Below are 20,782 nucleotides of genomic sequence, written 5' to 3' on the forward strand. Positions count from 1 at the left end.
TACCAGAACGGAGCATCGTTGCTGGGCAGAGCACATGATCTGTATTCTGCATCTAACTGTACCGTGCCTAAATAACAACAGAGAACGCTGGAAAAACTCAGCAGGCCAGGCAACATCCGCGGAGAGAGAAACAGAGTCAACGTTTCAGGTCGAAACCCTTCGTCAGAACTGAGAAAAAAAGGCAGGAAATGAAACAGATTAAAAGGCCAGTTTGGGGGCTCGGAAATGGGGGAGGGGATGAAAGAAGCTCTTAATGTCTCTTCTTTCACCCCCTCCCCCATTTCCCAGCCCCCAAACTGCCTTTTAATCTGTTTCATTTCCTTCCTTTTCTTCTCAGTTCTGTAGAAGGGTTTCGACCCGAAACGTTAACTCTGTTTCTCTCTCCACGGATGTTACCGGGCCTGCTGAGTTTTCCCAGCGTTTTCTGTTGTTAGTTCGGATTTCCAGCATCCGCAGTATTTTGCTATCGTACCGTGCCTAACCTGGGGGAGTGATGAGAATTTGCTTCAGGGCAGCAGAGAGATCCATCCTACAAATCTAACGTGCCTCACCTTGATGACCTCAGGCCTCACAAACAAAAAAAAAGAAAAATCACTTACTGGAATCACCACCATCTATCTCATAATCTGCATCTCCTTCCAATTAATGCTCTATGGAAGTAATTTCCAAATTCCAACACTATCTCCTTCATAGGAATTAAGGGTCTCAGGTGATGAAGTCCATCTCCACAGCCTCTGCAAGCCTCATGCTCAAATGTAATCTTACTTTTAGCAGTTTACTGGACTTCACTGAATTACTTTATCACACCTTTTCCTATGTCAACAGGCATTGAGGTTGGATCAATTCATCGCGATTCCAAAGCTGGAGGCCTGCCTCCTTAGCTTCCTCCATAGTATATCTGACCTTTTTTGTATTATTCGTTCCTGGGATGCGAGCGTCGCTGGCAAGGCCAGCATTTATTGCCCATCCCGAATTGCCCTTGAGAAGGTGGTGGTGAGCCGCCTTCTTGAGCCACTGCAGTCCATGTGGTGAAGGTGCTCCCACAGTGCTGTTAGGGAGGGAGTTCCAGGATTTTGACCCAGCGACGATGAAGGATCGGCGATGTACTTCCAAGCCAGGATGGTGTGTGACTTGGAGGGGAACTTGGAGGTGATGGTGTTCCCATGCGCCTGCTGCCCTTGTCCTTCTAGGTGGAAGAGGTCACGGGTTTGGGAGGTGCTGCCGAAGAAGCAATGGCGAGTTGCTGCAGTGCATCTTGTAGATGGTACACACTGCAGCCACGGTGCGCCGGTGGCGGAGGGAGTGAATGTTTAAGGTGGTGGATGGGGTGCCAATTAAGCGGGCTGCTTTGTCCTGGATGGTGTCGAGCTTCTTGAGTGTTGTTGGAGCTGCACTCATCCAGGCAAGTTCAGAGTATTCCATCACACTCCTTACTTGTGCCTTCAGCTCCACAAAACATGGCTTCCTTGTTTTCTCAGTTTAAGATACCATTATGCAGAATGTTATTACAGAGCTATCGCTATGGAGTAACTTACAAGGGTCAATTTCCAACAAGTTAAGCTGGTTAAAATTATTTTGAAAAAAATGTCATTTATTGGTTGAACTTACAGTCAGCAATTAATGACTATGAAATAATATAGCCTACCACACAGATACAGCCTAGATAACCTCAATATCAGACAGAATCATTCCAGTTTGTGTCATTAATTGTTCTGGGGAATTTTATGTTTATATAATTCTGTAGCCATACAATTATTGCTACAATTATTTTTGTAGTAATTGAGGAAAATTCTGTAAAAGTAACAACAACAACAACTTGCCTTTATATATATAGTTCCTTTAACTTAAGAAAAAGGTCCCAATGCACTTCACAGGAGCGAAATCAGACAAAATTTGACACCGAGCCAGATAAAGAGATATTGGGACAGCTTGGTGAAAGAGGTAGGTTTTAAGAAGTGTTTTAAAGGAGGAGAAAGAGGTAGAGAGCCAGAGAGGTTTAGGGAGGAAATCCCATAGCTTAGAGCCTAGACAGCTGAAGGCACGGCTGCCAATGTTGGGGTGAAGGAAATCGGGCCAGAAATAGAGGAACGCAGAGATCTCGAAGGGTTGTCGGGCTGGAGGAGGTTACAGAGTTAGGGAGGGGTGAGACCATGGAGGGGATTTGAAAACAAGGATGAGAATTTTAAATTTAAGGCGTTGCTGGGCCGGGAACCAATGTAGGTCAGCGAGCACAGGGGTGATGGGTGAACGGGACTTGGTGCGAGTTAGGACACGGGCAGCTGAGTTTTCAATGAGTTGGATGCTCCAATGACTACAGCTCTTTCTCACTTTGTTTTGCAAATTAGATTTCTGATGCAAAAGCAAAACAGTTTGATTGCAATGATTACTTTCGGTTCATTATTATTTTAATATTTAAGTTATCTTTGATTTATTTTTCCCCTAAAGGTTCCCCACATTGTACAGCTTCCTTATTCCCAGACCTCTGCTAAAGGCGCTCTGTTAAGAGGTGCAAAAGATTAACACAGGTGATTGATGCTCCAATTTCAGGGATGCCTAAAGCAATAGGGAATTTAGGGCATTTACCCTGCCAATGGCAGGATTCACGTAGGATAGAAAGTGATGCATGGACTCCTGTCTGTACAAGGTGGATTACTTGGGGAGTTATCCCCGCTGTCACTGGTCAACATTTATCCCTCAACCAACATCACTAAAAACAGATTATCTGGTCATTATCACATTGCTGTTTGTGGGAGCTTGCTGTGCGCAAATTGGCTGCCGCGTTTCCCCACAGTACAACAGTGACTCCACTTCCAAAGTACTTCATTGGCTGTAAAGCGCTTTGAGATGTCCGGTGGTCATGAAAGGCGCTATATAAATGCAAGTCTTTCTTTCTTTCTTAGTGTCAGAACCGCATGTTTGACATGAAAATAGTTAAGACTTAAATCCCATTTTTCCTTCCAATATTACTTTGTTTCTGCTGATCCTGATTTTGGTTTTCCTTCTTGTGGGAAAGCACCTGACCTCTGCTTGGCAACTCCTCACAAAAGGACCACTGTTATCTGAAAACAAACTACGAGACAAATCGAGGGCGCGAAGTCACATCCTACCAGTCCATGCAGCACATGGGGTCTCAGTGCACGGTGCCATCATGATGACTAAGGAACTGTGATCTTACTTTTAGAAACCCCCCCCAAAATTGTTTGTTGACATGGCATGAAGTGGTGGGACAAGTTCCCAGTCTATGCTGTATCCGCATGGGGAGGCAGAGAAAATCTAGGACAAGCCCACCTGAGTTGCTCTCATACACCTCCTGGTGGCCACTTTCAGAACAAACTTGGCAGTGACTCAGAAGTAGGTCCTCTCTGATTGTGCTCTCAGCCAGTGTATGCTGTATTCAACAGGGACACCTACAAGGGGGAAAAAAATCAAGGAAAAATAATTACCTTTAAAAAAAATTGAAATCAAATGATTTATTTAAAAGCTCACTTATTGTAAGTCAGGCACATTGTCACTAATCATTTAAATATTTGTTTTATTTCCCACTGGACTTGGAGCACTAAAAGTCTCAACTAAAACTGGAGGGAATGTTATTGGGGACCATAATTTTGAACATCAAAATATTGCATTAAAGGTAAGGATTTTTTCTTTTTACCTTTTGATGATCACCGCCTACAGCACGGAATGAAATAAAATTCAGATTCAGGGGAATTTATAATGGGGAACAAAGAAATGGCAGACCAATTAAATACATACTTTGGTTCTGTCTTCACAAAGGAGGATACAAATAACCTCCCAGAGAAGTCGGGGAACATAGGGTCTAATGAGAGGGAGAAACTGAATGAAATCAGTATTTGTAGGGAAATGGTGTTGGGGAAATTGACGGGATTGAAGGCCGATAAATCCCCAGGGCCTGATAATCTACATCCTAGGGTACTTAAGGAAGTGGCCCTAGAAATAGTAGATGCATTGCTGGTCATCTTCCAAAATTCTATGGACTCTGGAATAGTTCCCATGGATTGGAGGGTAGCTAATGTAACCCCACTATTTAAAAAAGGTGGTAGAGAGAAAACGGGGAATTATAGACCGGTAAGCCTGACATCGGTAGTGGGGAAAATGCTGGAGTCCATTATAAAAGATGTAATAGCAGAGCACTTGGAAAACAGTGACAGGATCGGACAAAGTCAACATGGATTTACAAAAGGTAAATCATGCTTGACTAATCTACTGGAATTTTTTGAGGATGTAACGGGTAGAATAGATAAGGGAGAACCAGTGGATGTGGTATATTTGGACTTTCAGAAGGCTTTCGATAAGGTCCCGCATAAGAGATTGGTGTGCAAAGTTAAAGCACATGGGATTGGGGGTAAGGTACTGGCTTGGATAGAGAACTGGTTGGCAGACAGGAAGCAAAGAGTTGGAATAAATGGGTCTTTTTCCAAGTGGCAGGCAGTGACTAGTGGGGTACCGCAGGGATCGGTACTAGGACCCCAGCTATTCACAATATATATTAATGATCTAGACAAGGGAACTAGATGTAATATCTCTAAGTTTGCAGATGACACAAAGCTGGTTGGGCGTGTGTGCTGTGAGGAGGAGGCAGAGAAACTCCAGTATGATTTGGACATGTTGGGTGATTGGGCAGATGCATGGCAGATGCAGTATAATGTGGATAAATGCGAGGTTATCCACTTTGGTGGCAAAAACAGGAAGACAGATTATTATCTGAACGGCAATAGATTGTGAAAAGGGGAAGTGCAACGAGACCTGGGTGTCCTTGTGCACCAGTCACTGAAGGTAAGCATGCAGGTGCAGTAGGCGGTTAAGAAGGCAAATGGTATGTTGGCCTTCATAGCGAGAGGATTTGAGTACAGGAGCAAGGATGTACTGAATTTGGATGATCAGCCATGATCTCATTAAATGGTGGAACAGGTTCGAGGGGCCGAATGGCCTACTCCTGCTCCTATCTTCTATGTTCCTATGTTTCTATGTCTATGTTTAAAACCCCTATGTCACTGCCACTGAAATGTTTCAATGTCACTCAATTCAAATCATTCCCTCACAAACGCAATCCACCCCTAACTATAGGTCAAGAAACCAGCCATAAGGCAAAGGAAGTCCACTGACTAAATTTAGTTTCCTTGCCCACTGAAAATATACAATAAAGGCTCATAGAAACTGAGCTTGGCCATTCCTGGATGGCCTCATCCCCAGCGAGTTATCTGCTTACTCTGGCTGGTGGTGATGTTTATTCTGCTGGCCATGATATTTTATCTATATACAGAACTTTGTCACTTGTGCATTATTTAGTTGGACCTTATTATTGGATACATCTATCCAACAACTGGATGGCCTCCAGCAGTACTGTATGATTCTAACTATCCAACATACGTTCCTTGTTATAAACTTGGAGCTATCCCCGCTGAAATAACAATTACTTATAGTAAACTTCGTCTAATAAATTAACTTGGAAGTTGAGTATTTTCTATGCATTCTTTGCATTATATTCTTAAGCCTGCACAATTTTAAAACAGCCATTAATGCAATTAACATAAACAGATGAACAACGGAATTAAAAAAGCACAAACAGGAGTTCAAAGTGAACCAAGTCACTAATGGCAGTGCGCAGTGGAAATTACGCCCTCCCCTCCCCCTTCCATCCTGTGAGTTCTACATCACTAAAAGTGCTACATCATGTGGCACTATTTAGATAACGATCCCAGTGAATCAAACAGACTGTCAGCTCAATTTGTCATAAATATGAGCAAAAATCATTATCCTCTAAATCTTGTATTTTGGGTCTGGTTTGGGTTTTCGGGGTTCTGCTGATCATACATAACGTTGTGCGTGTATTTTATGACATGATCCCTATCCCTTAATCGGATTACAGTTTAATCCTGATACTTTCACAGGATAATATCATGCAGCACAAAAGGAGGCCATTCGGCCCATCATGTCTGTGCCGGCTCTTTGAAAGAGCGATCCAATTAATCCCACTGCCTCAGCTCTTTGCCCACAGCCCAGCAAATATCTCCTTGCCTGGGATGGCAGGAATGACGTATGAGGAGAGATTGGGTCGACTGGGCTTATACTCGCTGGAGTTTAGAAGAATGAGAGGGGATCTCATTGAAACTTATAAAATTCTAACAGGACTAGACAGATTAGATGCAGGAAGGATGTTCCCGATGGCGGGGGGAGTCCAGAACCAGGGGTCACAGTCTAAAGATAAGGGGTAAGCCATTTAGGACAGAGATGAGGAGGAATTCCTTCACCCAGAGAGTGGTGAACCTGTGGAATTCTCTACCACAGAAGGCAGTTGAGGCCAATTCATTAAATATATTCAAGAAGGAGTTAGATATATTTCTTAAGGCTAAAGGGATCAAGGGATATGGGGAGAAGGCAGGGACAGGGTACTGAGTTTGGATGATCAGCCATGATCGCATTGGAGCAGACTCGAGGGGCCGAATGGCCTACTCCTGCTCCTATCTTCTATGTTTCTATATCCAATTCCCATTTGAAAGTTACTATTGAATTTGCTTCCACCAATTTTTCAGGCAGTGCATTCCAGATCATCACAACTCGCTGCATCATACAAAATCCCCCCCCCCCCCACCCCCGATTTTTTGACTTTTGGTGCTTTAAAAAAATTGAATTGTCCAATAAATTGAAATAAATAACAACATAGTGAGAATTTAGTGCTAAGAAATGGAATCATGAGATACCGTAATAACTAGGATTAATATCTGCACCAGTGGTCAGGCATGGGGCAGCATCCACTCCCCTCTTGTGTCCCCTCACTGTGAGAGCACATCACCAGGTAGAGACAGTCCTCTCGCCTTTCTTCCGCTTACAAGAACTTAAAAGATGCTCAGCTTCACTTTTGACAGCGGCAGGTGATAGTTGCACGGACTGTGAACTTCCTCGTACTTACTAGACATTTGGTGGGATTTCGGGAACTGCAATCGAATTAATTGTGCGTTACACAGGCAACCCTGTACCTTGAGGATAGCTTTGCCTGGCGAGGGTTTTTTTCTTCTTCCTTCCAATGCACGTAGACATGAGCGTTCAGGTGGGTGACCAGAGTGTCTCCAGGTTTGTGAAAAGACAGGCGAGGAAGAGTGGGTAATTCAGGCTCAGGTCCTGTGAGAGTGAGAGAGAGAGAGAGGCAGAGATGTGACAATAATGAATCTCACTTACTCCAGCCGTGTGATTGAAGGGCAGTGGGTGGATGTCCTGTGCTGCCGCTTCGCTCGCTGCCCCAGCTTAGCCCCAGCTCCCTGCTTGCTGCAGCCGCTCAGTGCTGGGTGTCAACTGCTGTCACTCGCTTCCATTCCCCTGGTGATTTATTCCGACCCACACCAAGTGACTGGCCCTGGGCAAAACAAGGCACAGGCTCCCGACTTCCCGTCCTTCTATTGGTTGTTGTAAAAATGTTTCCCACAGCCGAGAGAAAACGTTTCAATGGGTTGTTTAACGAGAGCTCGCTCATCTTACATTTTAAGTCCACTGGATTTCTCTCACCTTCGCATTCTTTAAGTGCCAGCTGTGGCTCAGTGGGTATCCTGCTCGCCTCTTGAGTCAGAAGGTTGTGGGTTCACAGTCCCCACTCCAGGGACCGTGAGTAAGTAAAGCTAGGCTGACACTCCCAGTGCAGTGCTGAGGGAGTGCCGCACTGTCGGAGGTGCCGTCTTTCGGATGAGACGTTAAACCGAGGCCCCGTCTGCTCTCTCAGGTGGATGTAAAAGATTCCAAGGCGCTATTTCGAAGAAGAGCAGGGGGGAGTTATCCCCAGTGTCCTGGGGCCAATATTTATCCCTCAACCAACAAAACAAAAACAGATTATCTGGGTCATTATCACATTGCTGTTTGTGGGAGCTTGCTGTGCGCAATTTGGCTGCCACGTTTCCCACATTACAGCAGTGACTACACTCCAAAAGTACTTAATTGGCTGTAAAGCGCTTTGAGACGTCCGGTGGTCATAAAAGGCGCTATATAAATGCAAGTCTTTCCATTAGTTTTTTTCTCTCACCCTCATTCCTGTACTCGCTGTTCCCTTTCCCTGCCTTTCTCAGTCATTCAGTCCTTTTCTCCTGCTCTCACCTCCCTGCCCCTCCTCTCTCTGGTTTCCCTTTTCCTTATTTACTTTCACTCAGACTCAATTTCTCCTCTCTCTGTTACTATTCCCTTGTCATTTGCCCCGACCCTTATTCACTCCCTGCCCCAAAATGATTTGAGACTGTTCAAACCACTTTGCAGGAGTTAACCCAAGGGAATCAACTTGGCACTTTGAATAACACCAACAGTGGAACCCGAGTAATAATTGTTGGTGACATAACCTCCCAAACCTGCGACCTCCGCCACCTAGAGGCACAAGGGCAGCAGGTGCATGGGAACACCACCACCTCCAAGTTCCCGTCCAAGTCACACACCATCCTGACTTGGAAGTCTATCGGCCGATCCTTCATTGTGGCTGGGTCAAAATCCTGGAACTCCCTCCCTAACAGCACTGTGGGAGTACCTTCACCACACGGACTGCAGCGGTTCAAGAAGGCGGCTCACCACCACCTTCTCAAGGGCAACTAGGGATGGGCAATAAATGCCAGCCTTGCCAGCGACGCCCACATCCCGAGAATGAATAAAACAAAATTCTTACCCACTCTGCCCCTGAAATAATTTTTCCCAGCACCATCTCTGAGGAAGATTTCAGGTTTACAAAGTAATGGTCAATTTTAGAAATGCTTGATTTTAGTATTCACTCTAAGGTTCTGGTTCTGTGGTTGACTGGAACTCAGGAGCAAAGACCAAAGGCCAGGGACATCATTACACAAACTGCGCACTGTTGAAATTAATCTCCACTGCAAAGAAATACGACCACCTTTATAGCAAAGTAATACCAGTGCAAAGTTTTATCCTCAACTCCTGTTCTCTGAAGGAGAGAAACAACTATATGAAAACTGCAACTTCTGGTATGATTTAACAATATGTCAAATTCTTTAAACATAAGTGGCTCGTGAGAGCTACAAGACTAGTGTTAGCAAGGCAATGCAGGCCCCTTTAACTATCTTGCAAAACAGGTTACAAAGTCTACTACATGCCTTACATAACATAATTAGCAAATCATTAATCTTGCTTTTTTTTTAATCAAATTTAGTGACCACATTTTGCCACTGAAACCAGACTGAGACGGACTGTCCTGAAGCAGATAACAATTGTAAATAAAGAACTGCTTGGTCCACATTTGTACAACCAGAGAAAAAGACCAGCTTCACTGCACCAGCTCTTCTCACACAGAAGCTCTTACATGGATAGTACCTACTTCACATGCTCAGGGCCGCGACTGTTGCCGTTAATCTTGGACACAGTGCACAGGGTTTCCTTATCGTTAAGTCACGCCTGATAGACTAAGGTATCGATTCACTGATATCAGAAGGTCTGAAAATCACCGAGACATGTTTTGGAGTGACACTGTCAAAGAAGAAATATGCAGCACCTTTATCATTGGCCACTGTTGCTTAGTAACTCATACACTGTCTCAAGTTTATGACTGATCTATTTTTGGAATGGTGGCAGGCAGTATAATGTAAACACTGAAATAAGGAAGGTAAGAGATTCCCCCTTTTTTTTTAAAAAGTATTAATTTGTAAATATTTTATAACCTTTAATGATATCTGAGAGTGCAGTCTTTCAACCTTCACAAAAGAAAGGCTCCTTTAACATCTCAGAGTTACTAGAGATGTGGAAATGCACAGATAGTCTGGAGTTTTGCTTGATTACCTTTGGGAGTCAGGGAGAGATTTTGCAGAACTTTCCCTGCAGAGATTAAATTGGAGTAGAGTCCATGATAGGGTAGATTATACACGGTCTGCGGAAGCATTGGATGTGATGGACTGAATGGCCTTTTCTCATTCCATGTATTCTCCTGCTGTATAAAGTGTGGGTGAGACTTGCAACCTCACTCTCAAACAGCAGTGGAAGCCCTCAGCAAACCTAAAGAATGAAATGCACCAAAGGACATTTTTATTGAGAAACTACATGAAAGGACAAATCCCATAGTGCAGAGCATCCCCAACGTTTAAAAAGTGTAGGAGGGGAAAGGTAAATCAGGAAGTAGGAATTTGGTGATGCCAAACCTGATTTTAAACGTCTGTAAATTGTATGAACAACAAATAGCCGGTGAAGATAACGGGCTGTATTTTATCAATGGAGGCGAGTAGGAGGCGGGACTCCCACTTTTAGTGTTGTAGTCCCGCCTCCATCGAGTTGTGGCCAACCCACTCGATTTTCCCCTGATTGACCTTGTTGAGCCTGCCCAGCAGGCTCAGCAGGCCAATTAAGAGCCACCTGGCAACAGGTGACGTCACAGATTGACATTTCATCTGTCAAGAGCTTTTGACAGATGAAATATCAGCGTTTGACAGCTCTTTGAAGCTGTCAAACACTGATAATCTGTACTCCGGGTTAATTCCTTTCTCTCAGGCTGCTTTAGAGATCTCCCCGGAACAGAACTGTTAACAGGCAGTTAATTGGCACTAATCCCCTTCCCGCCTCGGGGAGGCGGGTCCCAGTGCGGGTCGGGTACCCGCTTCCTGGGAAACGGGCATGGAGGCAGGTTGGGGGGCGGGATGGGTTCGTGCCCCCCGATTTCACGATTTTAACCCCCCCCCACACACCTCCAATCCCGCCTCAACAGCCCGATGAAATTCGAGCCCAAAGTGTTTCACAGTTTTGGGGTCCTGGCAAAGAATGAGTTGGAATAAGAGAAGCTTAGAAGCTCACAGGGATCGTGGTAATGTTACTGGACTAGTAATCCAGTAGGTCTGGACTAAAAATTTGGAGACAAGAATTCACAATCCCACCACAGTTGATGGAGAATTAAAATTCCATTAATTAAATAAATAGAAAAATCTAGAATAAAAAGCTAGTATCAGTAATGGTGACCATGAAACTACCGGATTGTTGTAAAAACCCATCTGGTTCACTAATGCCCTTTAGAGAAGGAAATCTGATGTCCTGGTCTGGGCCTATATGTGACTCCAGACTCTTAACTGCCCTCTGAAATGGCCTGGCAAGCCACTCAATGGGCAATAAATGCTAGCCTTGCCAGCGATGCCCACATCCTTTGAACACATTTTTTTAAAGCATAGAACATAGCTATTTGACCCATCGAATCTTTGCTGGAACAATCCAAAACTGATTGCACTCCCAATAGTCTTATATCTTCCTCTACTTCGAATATTTATCCAATTTCCTCTTCGTAGCAAGAGGGTTCGAGTACAGGAACAAGGATGTCTTGCTACAGTTGTACAGGGCCTTGGTGAGACCGCACTTTGAGTATTGTGTGCAGTTTTGGTCACCTTACCTGAGGAAGGACGTTCTTGCCATGGAGGGAGTGCAGCGAAGATTCACCAGGCTGATACCTGGGATGGCAGGAATGACGTATGAGGAGAGATTGGGTCGATTGGGCTTATACTCACTGGAGTTTAGAAGATTGAGAGGGGATCTCATCGAAACCTATAAAATTCTGTCAGGTCTGGACAGACTAGATGCAGGAAGGATGTTTCTGATGGCCGGGGAGTCCAGAACCAGGGGTCATAGTCTAAGGATAAGGGGTAAGCCATTTAGGACTGAAATGAGGAGGAATTTCTTCACCCAGAGAGTGGTGAACCTGTGGAATTCTCTGCCACAGAGGGCGGTGGAGGCCAGTTCATTAAATATAGTCAAGAAAGAGTTGGATATGTTTCTTGAGGCTGAAGGGATCAAGGGATATGGGGAGAAGGCAGGGACAGGGTACTGAATTTGGATGGTCAGCCATGATCACATTGAATGGCGGAGCAGGCTCGAAGGGCCGAATGGCCTACTCCTGCTCCTATCTTCTATGTTTCTATGTAAAAGATGTTCTGTCTCAACTATTCCCTGCTCCAACTCTGCGTAAAGAAATTTCTTCCAATAGGAAGATTGAACTGTGTCTGCCATAGTCTTTCTCCTCAGTCCCAGCAACAATTTTAAATTGATGATCCCACAGCAATGATTCTCCAACCAGAAGAAATTGTTGCCTTATTCACCCTATCAAAACCCTTCATTATTTTAAATCTCAAGACTCTCCTCAGAACCATAAGCTTCAGCTCCCTGGCATCATCCTGTGCAACAAGTCTCAATTTCAACACAGCCAGGAAGCAAGGAAAGGAGGAAAGGAGTGTGTAGAAGCAGGGAGGAAAGGAGTGTATAGAAGCAGGGAGGAAAGGAGTGTGTAGAATTGCTTGGAAGGAACAAGAGAGAAAAATATCAGAAGAGCACTGACCACAGTAATATTGATGGAGAGGCTCAAGGAAGGCTGTGACAGGGAGGTTGGAGGCTAGAGGGGAGAAATAAATCATCTATCGAGTGCCCAGTTTTCTCTTGTGTCCTATGCAGGGGTGTGAGCGAGGTGTCAGAAAAGCCTCCTTCTCACAACAGAGACTTCAGAAGATATATACACCCAGAAATAAGTATAAATGACAAAGGGAAGGCAAGAAACCTAAGAGAGATATCTTGACTCCCTTCTTAGCTCGGGATTGTGGTGCACCGGAAGAAATTAAATAACATAAAATTGTAGCCTTGCTCATCTCTTATTTTCTTTTTAAAATAAAAACCTGTCCACTCTTATTATTTTCAATGGCACTAACTCCTGTTAAATTGATTAAAGTTTACTGCCGTTATTTATATATATAGTTTCTGCAGTGTCCGTTCTTAGGGGGATCCAGATACGTTTAAAAATTTACAACTAAAACTCAAGAGCTATCAACCTATTCTACCTGACTGATTGTGCCTCGGCACTAACAGTTAACTACTCCCACTAGGATGAAAGAAATAATTGATCTGTCCTTGAATAAGTGGTGTAGTCACCTCTGGGAAAAGAGTTATTTTCAAAGCACCTGAAAATAATCATTAACATTCAAAAAATTCTACCCGCACAGTTACATGACTGGCCAGGAAAATTTACAATTGTTCCATGACAAAGATAATTAGTAGCCCACTTTTTGCAATACGTAATTCTGCTGTAGAACAAGATACAAGATATTTTCGGAAGCCTCATAAAAGGGCTCATCAAACCTGCAACTGTATACGATGCTTAATTTCACACCGAGAGATCTTGATTGAAAGGATTTAATTATACAGATGTAATGCTTGTGTTGGCAGGTGATGCATTGGGATAGATGCCAGTAAAGATTATGAGCCACTATGTTATTTGAGTTCTCAGTAGCACCACACACACACACACATTCTGAGTGTTTTCATTCTCTGTCTCCCAGACTCTCACATTTTCTTTGGCTTTTTCCAGTTCACTTGAATCTTTATGTAGTAATTATGAACGTTGGTGCTCATCAACATTAGAATTTGTTGGAGTTCTTTGAGGATGTAACGAGCAGGGTGGATAAAGGGGAACCAGTAGATGTAGTGTATTTGGATTTCCAGAAGGCATTCAATAAGGTGCCACATAAAAGGTTACTGCACAAGATAAGAGCTCACGGGGTTCGGGGTAATATTAGCATGGATAGAGGATTGGCTAACTAACAGAAAACAGAGATTCAGGATAAATGGGTCATTTTCCAGTTAGCAACCAGTAACTAGTGGGGTGCCACAGGGATCAGTGCTGGGGCCTCAACTATTTACAATCTATATTAATGACTTGGATGAAGGGACCGAGTGTACTGTAGCCAAATTTGCTGATGATACAGAGATAGGTGGGAAAGCAAGCTGTGAGGAGGACACAGAGTCTGCAAAGGGATATCGATTGGTTAGGTGAGTGGGCAAAAATTTGGCAGATGGAGTATAATGTGGGAAAATGTGAGGTTATCCACTTTGGAAGGAAGAATGAAAAAGCAAATTATTATTTAAATGGAGTGAGACGACAAAATGCTGCGGTACAAAGGAATCTGGGGGTCCTTGTACATGAAACACAAAAAGTTAGCATGTAGGTACAGCAAGTAATTAGGAAGGCTAATGGAATGTTGGCCTTTATTACAAGGGGTATGGCATATAAAAGTAGAGAAGTTTTGATGCAACTTTAAAGGGCACTGGGGAGACAGCACCTGGAGTACTGCGTACAGTTTTAGTCTCCATATTTAAGGAAGGATATACTTGCATTGGAGGTAGTGCAGAGAAGGTTCACTAGGTTAATTCTTGGGATGAAGGGGTTGACGTATGATGAAAGGTTGAGCAGGTTGGACCTATACTCATTGGAGTTTAGAAGAATGAGAGGTGATCTTATTGAAACATAAGATTCTGAGGGGGATTGACAGGGTGGATGCTGAGAGGCTGTTTCCCCTAGTGGGGGAATCTAGAACTAGGGGGCATAGTTTCAGAATAAGGGGTCGCCCATTTAAGACGGGGATGAGGAGGAATTTCTTCTCTCAGAGGGTTGTGAATCTTTGGGATTCTCTACCCCAGAGAGCTGTGGAGGCGGAGTCATTGAATATATTCAAGGCGGAGATTGACAGATATTGAACTACAAGGGGAGTCAAGGGGTATGGGGAGAGAGCGGGAAAGTGGTGTTGAGGACAAATTGGATTAGCCATGATCTTATTGAATGGTGGAGCAGGCTCATCGGGCCGATTGGCCTACTCCTGCTCCTGTTTCTTATGTTCTTAGAATGACTGGGGAAATGGATAAATTGGCACTTTTTGCACTTTGTGTCAATACGTAGCACTCTCAGAACAGGTATAGCACAGGTTAGATGAAGGGTAAAGCTCCCTTTGGACTGCCCCAACGAAGCTTCTTAATCTCAACCTCAGACACACATTCCATAAACCAATCACTAAGAAATGCATTGGAGTGCCCTTGGATGGCCCGATCATTGATCTATGAAGAAGTGCTCCTTCACCTCTGCTTGACACCTTCTTCTAACAACTTAGCTGAAATCAAGAACTCCCCACAGGTTTGAAATTCCCATGTATTCAATTTTAGCCCGCTGATTAATCCGATGGTGTCAAATCCATGTGTGCTCTATTTTAACAAAGTCATAAGCAGGTTTAAAATAAACAAGCTTTGTTAAAATATCGCACATAGGAATTTGATAAGAATGTATCGACTAGTTTGGTAAAAATAGTACATACAAGAAATTAACCCCCCAGAAAATGTGATTCATTTTATACAGAAACCAACTCTGCATCATTTGTCTATTAGGGGGACTTAACGACTGTGTTCAGCTCGCGACAACTGTAAACAAGGACAGATGTCTCACAAAATTGAGCCTCATACTTTTTGGGATCAGGAAAAGACTTGGAGAAGTTGTACTGGGATATCAGATAACAACAGATTTCCCATAAACTAATACATATTCATTATACAAGCATGTCAGAAGCACAGACATTGTGCCATGATATGTGGGCAATCTTCTTATCACACCACCTATACAAGGGTCCCTCAGGCAATCATGCTTGGCCTCAGAATCTTTCTTGTCTTCGCCAATAAGTATATCCAAGTTTGCTATCAACGCCAAGTTCAGCGGCACGGTAAATAATGTAGATGGGAGCAGAAAGTTGCGAAAAGAAAAGAAAGACTTGCATTTCTATAGCGCCTTTCATGACCACTAGACAACCCAAAGCGCTTTACAGCCAATGAAGTACTTTTTGAAGCGTAGTCACTGTTGCAATGTAGGAAACATTGGTAGATTGAGTGAGTGGGCAAAACTGTGGCAGGTGGAGTTCAATGTGAGGAAACGTGAAGTCATCCACTTTGGACCTAAGAAAGAAAGATAGATCAGAGTATTTTCGAAATGGCGAGAAGCTCGGAACTGTGGAGGAGCAGAGAGATTTACTGATCCATGTACAGAAATCACTGAAAGCTAGTGGACAGGTGCAAAAATAATGTAAAAACACTAATGGAATGATAGCCTTTATCTCGAGAGGGCTGGAATACAAAAGGGTGGAAGTTATGTTACAGCTGTACAGAGCCCTGGATGGACACTGTCTGGAGCATTGCATTCAGTTCTGGGCACCGCACCTCAGCAAGGATATATTGGCCTTGGAGGGGGTGCAGCGCAGATTCACCAGAATGATACCGGGGCTAAAAGGGTTAACTTACGAGGACAGGTTGTGACATGAATCTGTCATTCATGAAAGAAAGGCTTATGAAATAATACTGAGCGGCCTGCGGGTGGCGCTGTCCAGGGAGAGTATAAATACTCGGGCACGGGCCCAGCTTGTGCAGGACATTCTTAACAGGAACTAGTGAAGGACACAACTAGACCTCCATGTTGTAAAACAGTTGATTAAAGCTTTGTTTAACGCTTAGACCAAGTGCCTAGTAGTTTTCTTACATCAGGTTGCATAGACTAGGCTTGTATAGAAACATAGAAGATAGGAGCAGGAGTAGGCCATTCGGCCCCTCGAGCCTGTTCTGCCATTTAATGAGATCATGTCTGATCATCCAAATTCAGTACCCTGTCCCTGCTTGCTCCCATATCCCTTGATCCCTTTAGCCTTAAGAAATATATCTAACTCCTTCTTGAATATATTTAATGAATTGGCCTCAACTTCCTTCTGTGGTAGAGAACTCCACAGGTTCACCACTCTCTGGGTGAAGAAATTCCTCCTCATCTCAGTCCTAAATGGCTTACCCCTTATCCTTAGACTGTGACCCCTGGTTCTGGACTCCCCCGCCATCGGGAACATCCTTCCTGCATCCAGTCTGTCCAGTCCTGTTAGAATTTTATAAGTTTCAATGAGATCCCCTCTCATTCTTCTAAACTCTAGCGAATATAAGCCTAATCGACCCAATCTCTCTTCATACGTCATTCCTGCCATCCCAGGTATCAGTCTGGTGAATCTTCGCTGCACTCCCTCCATGGCAAGAAAATCCTTCCTCAGATAAGGTGACCAAAACTGCACACAATACTCAAGGTGTGGTCTCACCAAGGCCCTGTACAACTGCGGCAAGACATCCTTGCTCCTGCACTCGAATCCTCTCGCTATGAAGGCCAACATACCATTTGCCTTCTTAGCCGCCTGCTGCACCTGCACGCTTGAAGAAAAGTTTATGGGGGGGGATCTAATTCAGGTGTTTAAGATGATTAAAGGAGTTGATAGGGTAGATAGAGAGAAACTATTGCCTCTGGTGGGGGGGGGGAGGGAGTCCAGAACAAGAGGGCATAACCTTCAAATTAGAGCCAGGCCATTCAGGAGAGATGTCAGGAAGCACCTCTTCACACAAAGGGTAGTGGAAATTTAGAACTCTCTCCCCCAAAAAGCTGTTGAGGCTGGGGGTCAATTGAAAACTTCAAAATTGAGATTGATTGATTTTTGTTAGGCAAGGGTATTAAGGTTCACAGAACCAAGGCGGGTAGATGGAGTTAAGATACAGATCAACCATGATCTAGTTGAATGGCAGAAGAGGCTCGAGTGGCTGAATGGCCTCCTCACGTTCCTATGTTCCAATGGCCTACTGGGTGTCGCTAAATATAACGCTGTTAACAACCTCATTTTTCTCAACTGAGATTAATTTCCAATCTGAAAGACAAGTACCAATCAACTCATTGCAAATTGGGTAGTTAGCAGACCAATGGCAATAAAGATGGAGTGTGATGTTGCCCACCCACTGCTCCACTATAAGGGTTCTGAACTCACTCCAGTGATAGGGAGTGAGCTACCTAGGGAGCCACAGTCATAAACTTCCATCCTGTCACTCCATAGCAGAGCACACTGGTATACTCATATGCCACATCACCAGCTGACCTTAATAGTTCTAGTTACACAGAAAAGATTAAGTATACTTGAGTTTACTAATAGGTTTGCAAACAAGAAAAAAATCACCCCAGAATCTAAGTGTGTTAATACAATCGTATTTTAGATAAGTATAACTGACTGCAATAATGCAAAACAATTCCCTCGCTGAATACAAGTCCCAATGTCTGTGTGCAACATATTATCCTAAACAGTCTATCATTTGAATTCAGATTTGGTCACCAATGTCTTGAAGAGCTGTAGTCATATACCTTGCATCATATAAATAATTAATCAAGTGGATGTGCACTTGAAATGCCATAGCATACAAGGCTACGGGCCAAATGCTGGAATATGGGATTAGATTAGACAGGGCTTGATGGCCGGCGCGGACACGATGGGCCGAAGGGCCTCTATCCGTGCTGTATTACTCTATGACTCTATGACTCTATGACATAGTAAACACTAGCAAATTTCTCCCAGAACAAAGAGCAAAACTATCAGCTTACTCTGTGATCTTCTCGGCAAAGCTCTCTTGCATAATTTATAATTTAATGACCTACAATGTAAATTTGTAAAAAAAAAAGAACTCGTGTTTCTATTGCGCCTTTCGTGACCTCAGCACGTCCCAAAGCATATCACAGCCAATGAATTTGTTTTGAAGTGTAGTCACTGTTGTAATGCAGGGAATTGTGGCACCAATTTACACTCGGCAAGGTCACAATGAAGGCATTGCCATAAACGATAAAAGATCATCTCTTTGTTTAATAATGTTAGTTGGTGGATAAGTATTGGCCTCAGACACCAGGACAACTCTCCTGTTCTTCAAATAGTGCTGCCATTCTTTTATGCCCATCTGAGAGGCTACACAGGGCCTGAATTTAACATTTCATCTGAGAAACAGCACCTCCAACAGTGCAGCAGTCAAGCCTCTGGTGTGGGGGCTTCAACCCACAAGCTCTGACTCAGAGGCAAGAATGCTACAACTGAGATAGAATGACAACTCGTTCTTCCTTTCTTTTTACCTTTGAATCTTATACCATTATCATTTATTAGCTTTGCAATTCATATATTTTGTTAAAAACTGAGCATGTCTGTCCTTTAGCACTGTAATAAATGAGGATATGCTTTCTAACTGTAGGTGAAAAAAGATGATTGGAAGGTAAATTTCCAAAAAAAATAACTTGTCTCATAGTGTCCAGGACAGCTAGATGTTTGGGTCACCATTTTGAAAGGATGATATATTGGATATATTCAGAAATCTCCCCAGCTCTACAGGGTAGGGAGGCGGGGGGGTGGGGGGTGGGGGGTGGGAGGGGTGTGTTGGGGGGAGGGGGTGGGGGGAGGGGTTGGGGGGTGTTGCGGGGAGGGGGTGGGGGGGTGGGGGGAGGTGGGAGGGGTTGGGGGGGTGGGGGGTGGGGGGGATGTTGGGGGAGGGGGTGGGGGGGTGGGGGGAGGTGGGAGGGGTTGGGGGGGTGGGGGGTTGTTTAGGGGGTTGGGAACAGGTGGCTGGTCAAAGGAACAAGAGAATGCAAACCAAATATGGAGGCAGGAAATAAGAGTATTTCAAGGCCTGTAGCGAATCCATATTTACCACAGGTTCTGGCAATCTATTTCAGAGGCTGATGATTGCAAAAAGAAATACTTGGTACCATCTAGCCTAACTCCATATCTTGTAGTGATGCCCTCTAGTTCTCCCCTTCCTATATAACTCAAATAACCTATCCACTCAAACAGAATCCATTCTAAAGACCTCAATGATATCATCTTACTTCAAAGTCTATGGCCGCAATTTTCCCCTAAAAAAAAGAGTGGGTTTGGAGCGTGGGGGCAGTTAAATTGCTAAAAATGGGATTCCCGACCTGATCCCGCCTACAAACCCGCCCACTTCCGGTTTTGCTGGAGGTGGGATGGGGACAGGCAGCCAACCTGCTGCCAAGGGGCATTACCTTAACTTAAATATTGCAATGAGGCTGGAAGCCTCTTTTTTTTCACCTCCATTTTGTGTTTACCTGCCTGTGGACTGGCTTCACACAATTCGTGAGAGCTGGCAGTTAAACCGAGGTGGGGACTGCTGGATCCAGGAGGTAAGTGGCTTTATACCTATCTCCTGGATCCAGGGTCCCTGCTTAACCCACCCCCCGCGATCGGAGACACACCCCACAAGGCTTCCGATCACCTCCCCAGGCCTCCGATTCCCCCCATGAGGCCTCCCCACCACCTCACCGATGATGTTGAAGCTGGCCATAATCCTCCGGGGTCCAGCCCCAATCTTCCCTCCCCCCCCTGCTGATACTCCAGCCGACACCCAGTGCCGATCCTCGATCCTCCGATCCTTGGCTGACCCACTGCCCACCCCCCGCCAATCCCCAATCCCACCGCTCCCTGGCCACCCCCCTCCCCGATCCTCCAACCGCCCATCCCCACACCTTTCACCGATCTTCTGGTCGACCCTTGACTGCGCCCTCCCCCTCCCCCACCCGCGATCCCCAAGGCAGCCTTTCTCCGACACCCCCCCCACCCACCCCCCGCCACGATCGCTTCCCTGGACCGACCCCTCGCTCCCTCTTTGAAGCTGAGGCCTACCCGTCTGCAGTCAGACAGCCTCTCAAGCTGGCTGGCTGCGGGCGGGAATCCGAGGCCTCTCATTAAAATCAGGCCCTGCTGTTAAAGTCGGCCGGGCCTGGGGTAAACCTGCCCTCCCGGGTTTCTCGCCCGCCTCGGAGGCCCCCTGCCCCCAACCCGCCTCCCTTGAGAAAACTCCGGCCAATGCTTTTGTGAAAAAGCCCCAGTTCCCTGAAGACATTCTGATACTAAGAGCCCGAAGGCTCACTCTGGTGGATTCCTTCTCTGAACCTTCTCCAGGGCCTCAATATCCTCCACTCACGAGGGGGCCAAAACTGAGCAACAGTACTCTAGATGTGGCTGTACCAAGGCCTTGTGTAAGGCAAGTATAAATAGTATTTTATATTTAACAGTCCAGGCTATACACTCCAACACTCTAATAATTTTCTCTACACCTTTGCAACACTGGTCATGGACCTTCAAATGTTTCGTGAACTATGATCCCCAGGTCATCTGAAAAA

At 44.7% G+C, this 20,782-nt stretch overlaps 1 protein-coding gene across 10 annotated transcripts in view; it reads right to left on the reverse strand.

The window, feature by feature from the left end:
- Positions 1 to 9,436, reverse strand: part of dcdc2c (doublecortin domain containing 2C) — a 236,954-nt gene extending 227,518 nt beyond the window's left edge. For 2 of the 10 annotated variants that reach the window (XM_085996391.1, XM_085996390.1), the window contains exons 1-2: positions 7,195 to 7,542; positions 3,289 to 3,407 (exon numbers count right to left, since the gene is read on the reverse strand). In XM_085996391.1, the coding sequence (XP_085852517.1) occupies positions 3,289 to 3,303 (15 nt within the window). In that variant the 5' untranslated portion in view covers positions 3,304 to 3,407; positions 7,195 to 7,542. The other 8 variants (XM_085996382.1, XM_085996386.1, XM_085996383.1 and 5 more) reach the window with 7 other exon arrangements.
- Positions 9,437 to 20,782: the final 11,346 nt, after the last annotated feature.

Source organism: Somniosus microcephalus, chromosome 9 (genome assembly GCF_052327205.1).
Source record: "Somniosus microcephalus isolate GS21.2 chromosome 9, FLI_Smic_1.0, whole genome shotgun sequence".
Taxonomy (NCBI): domain Eukaryota; kingdom Metazoa; phylum Chordata; class Chondrichthyes; order Squaliformes; family Somniosidae; genus Somniosus; species Somniosus microcephalus.